At 44.2% G+C, this 1,772-nt stretch overlaps 1 protein-coding gene across 1 annotated transcript; it reads left to right on the top strand.

Moving 5' to 3' along the window:
• Nucleotides 1-418: 418 nt before the first annotated feature.
• LOC308556696 (olfactory receptor 7D4-like) lies at nt 419-1,357 on the top strand (the record flags this gene model as incomplete). The annotated part of the gene is made up of 1 exon (XM_081136145.1): nt 419-1,357. One exon carries the CDS (start codon nt 419-421, stop codon nt 1,355-1,357), a length of 939 nt encoding a protein of 312 aa, XP_080992271.1.
• Nucleotides 1,358-1,772: the final 415 nt, after the last annotated feature.

The raw sequence follows: 1,772 nt of genomic DNA on the forward strand, positions 1-1,772 counted from the left end.
AGAAAGATTTCTGCTAAATTAAAGAAAGTCTGAATAATTACACAATTTGAAATGAAATTGGGTTACTACTTAAATGAGTGAATCACTGCCATTGGAATGACTACTGGGTCATGAAAGAGGTCCATGCAAAAGTGGAATCAAAAGGTGGTGAGTGAAAAGAATTTATATGCATATATGCACAACCCAAGGACACAGACAATGGTGGGGAGAGGGACTGGGGAGGGGGAGGGGATGGGGTGGAACGGGTCAGTGGGGAGAAAAAGGGACATCTGTAATATTTGAAACAACAACAAAAAAATATATAATTTTTAAAATTTTTTAAATAATAAATAAAAACTAAAAAGGTGGTGACTGAGAAGCCATTCGGCTGTTTACTAAATGTTGCTTTTTCCTCTTGTTCAGAATACACACCGGCTGCATGGACGCAGAAAATCACACAGAAGTGTCCGAGTTCCTCCTCCTGGGTCTCTCAGATAATCCTAAACTGCAGCCCCTCCTCTGTGGAGTGTTCCTCTCCATGTACCTGGTCACCGCGCTGGGAAACCTGCTCATCATTGTGGCCATCAGCTCTGACTCCCGCCTCCACACCCCCATGTACTTCTTCCTGTCCAACCTGTCCTTTGTTGACATCTGCTTCACCTCCACTATAGTCCCCAAGATGCTGGTGAACATCCAGGCACAGAGCAAAGCCATCACCTACATGGGATGCCTCATTCAGGTGTTTTTTTTTATGATATTTATTGGAATGGACAACTTCCTCCTGACCCTGATGGCCTATGACCGGTATGTGGCCATCTGCCACCCCCTGCACTACACGGTCATCATGAACCCCCGGCTCTGTGGCTCCCTGGTTCTGATGTCTTGGTTCGTCATTTTCTGGGTCGCCCTGGTTCATATTCTACTGATGAGGCGGCTGACCTTCTGTATAAACAGTGAAATTCCACATTTCTTTTGTGACCTGGCTGAGATTTTCAAGGTGGCCTGCTCTGACACACTCATCAATGACATCTTCATGTATGTGACTACTTCTCTACTGGGTGTGTTTCCTCTCACTGGGATTCTCTTTTCTTACTGTAAGATTGTCTCCTCTTTAATGAAAATGTCCTCTGCAGTGGGGAGGTATAAAGCATTTTCCACCTGTGGGTCTCACCTCTCCGTGGTCTCCTTGTTCTATGGGACAAGCCTGGGGGTCTACCTCGGTTCTGCTCTGACCCCTTCTACCCTACAAAACTCAGTTGCCTCAGTTATGTACACTGTGGTCACCCCCATGCTGAACCCCTTCATCTACAGCCTGAGGAACAAGGATGTGAAGGGGGCACTGGGAAGGCTCCTCAACCGAGCAGCATCTTGTCCATGATGGATCAATGGCCTCAGAACTAAGTGGACACTGTGGGCCCCAAAGGTGAACATTGCTAACTTAAATATCTGGTTCCTTTTCTCCCATAAAAGACAGGCTTCGTTTCTTCTATTTCCAAAGCATGTCTGATTTCGCTTTTGTTTGTATTTGTATTAGTTCCTTCTCAGGAACTCCCTCTGGAATTCCTTTTTTTTTACTTTTCTTCCCCATGTGCTGTCCACAGTGTTCCATGTTTGGCCAGCATTCCTGCAGCTATTCTTAAGGTTTGTAATTTTAAATTTAAAGCACTTATCACATCAAGTGCTGATTTAGTTTCCCAAAATGTTATCTTCATACCTTCCTGACCTTCACCTTAATTTGGTTATATGCTTTTTTATTCCAGAAGAAATAGAATGAAGCTCATACAGTAATCAAA

The sequence above is a fragment of the Miniopterus schreibersii genome (assembly GCF_964146895.1).
Source record: "Miniopterus schreibersii genome assembly, chromosome: 4".
Classification (NCBI taxonomy): domain Eukaryota; kingdom Metazoa; phylum Chordata; class Mammalia; order Chiroptera; family Miniopteridae; genus Miniopterus; species Miniopterus schreibersii.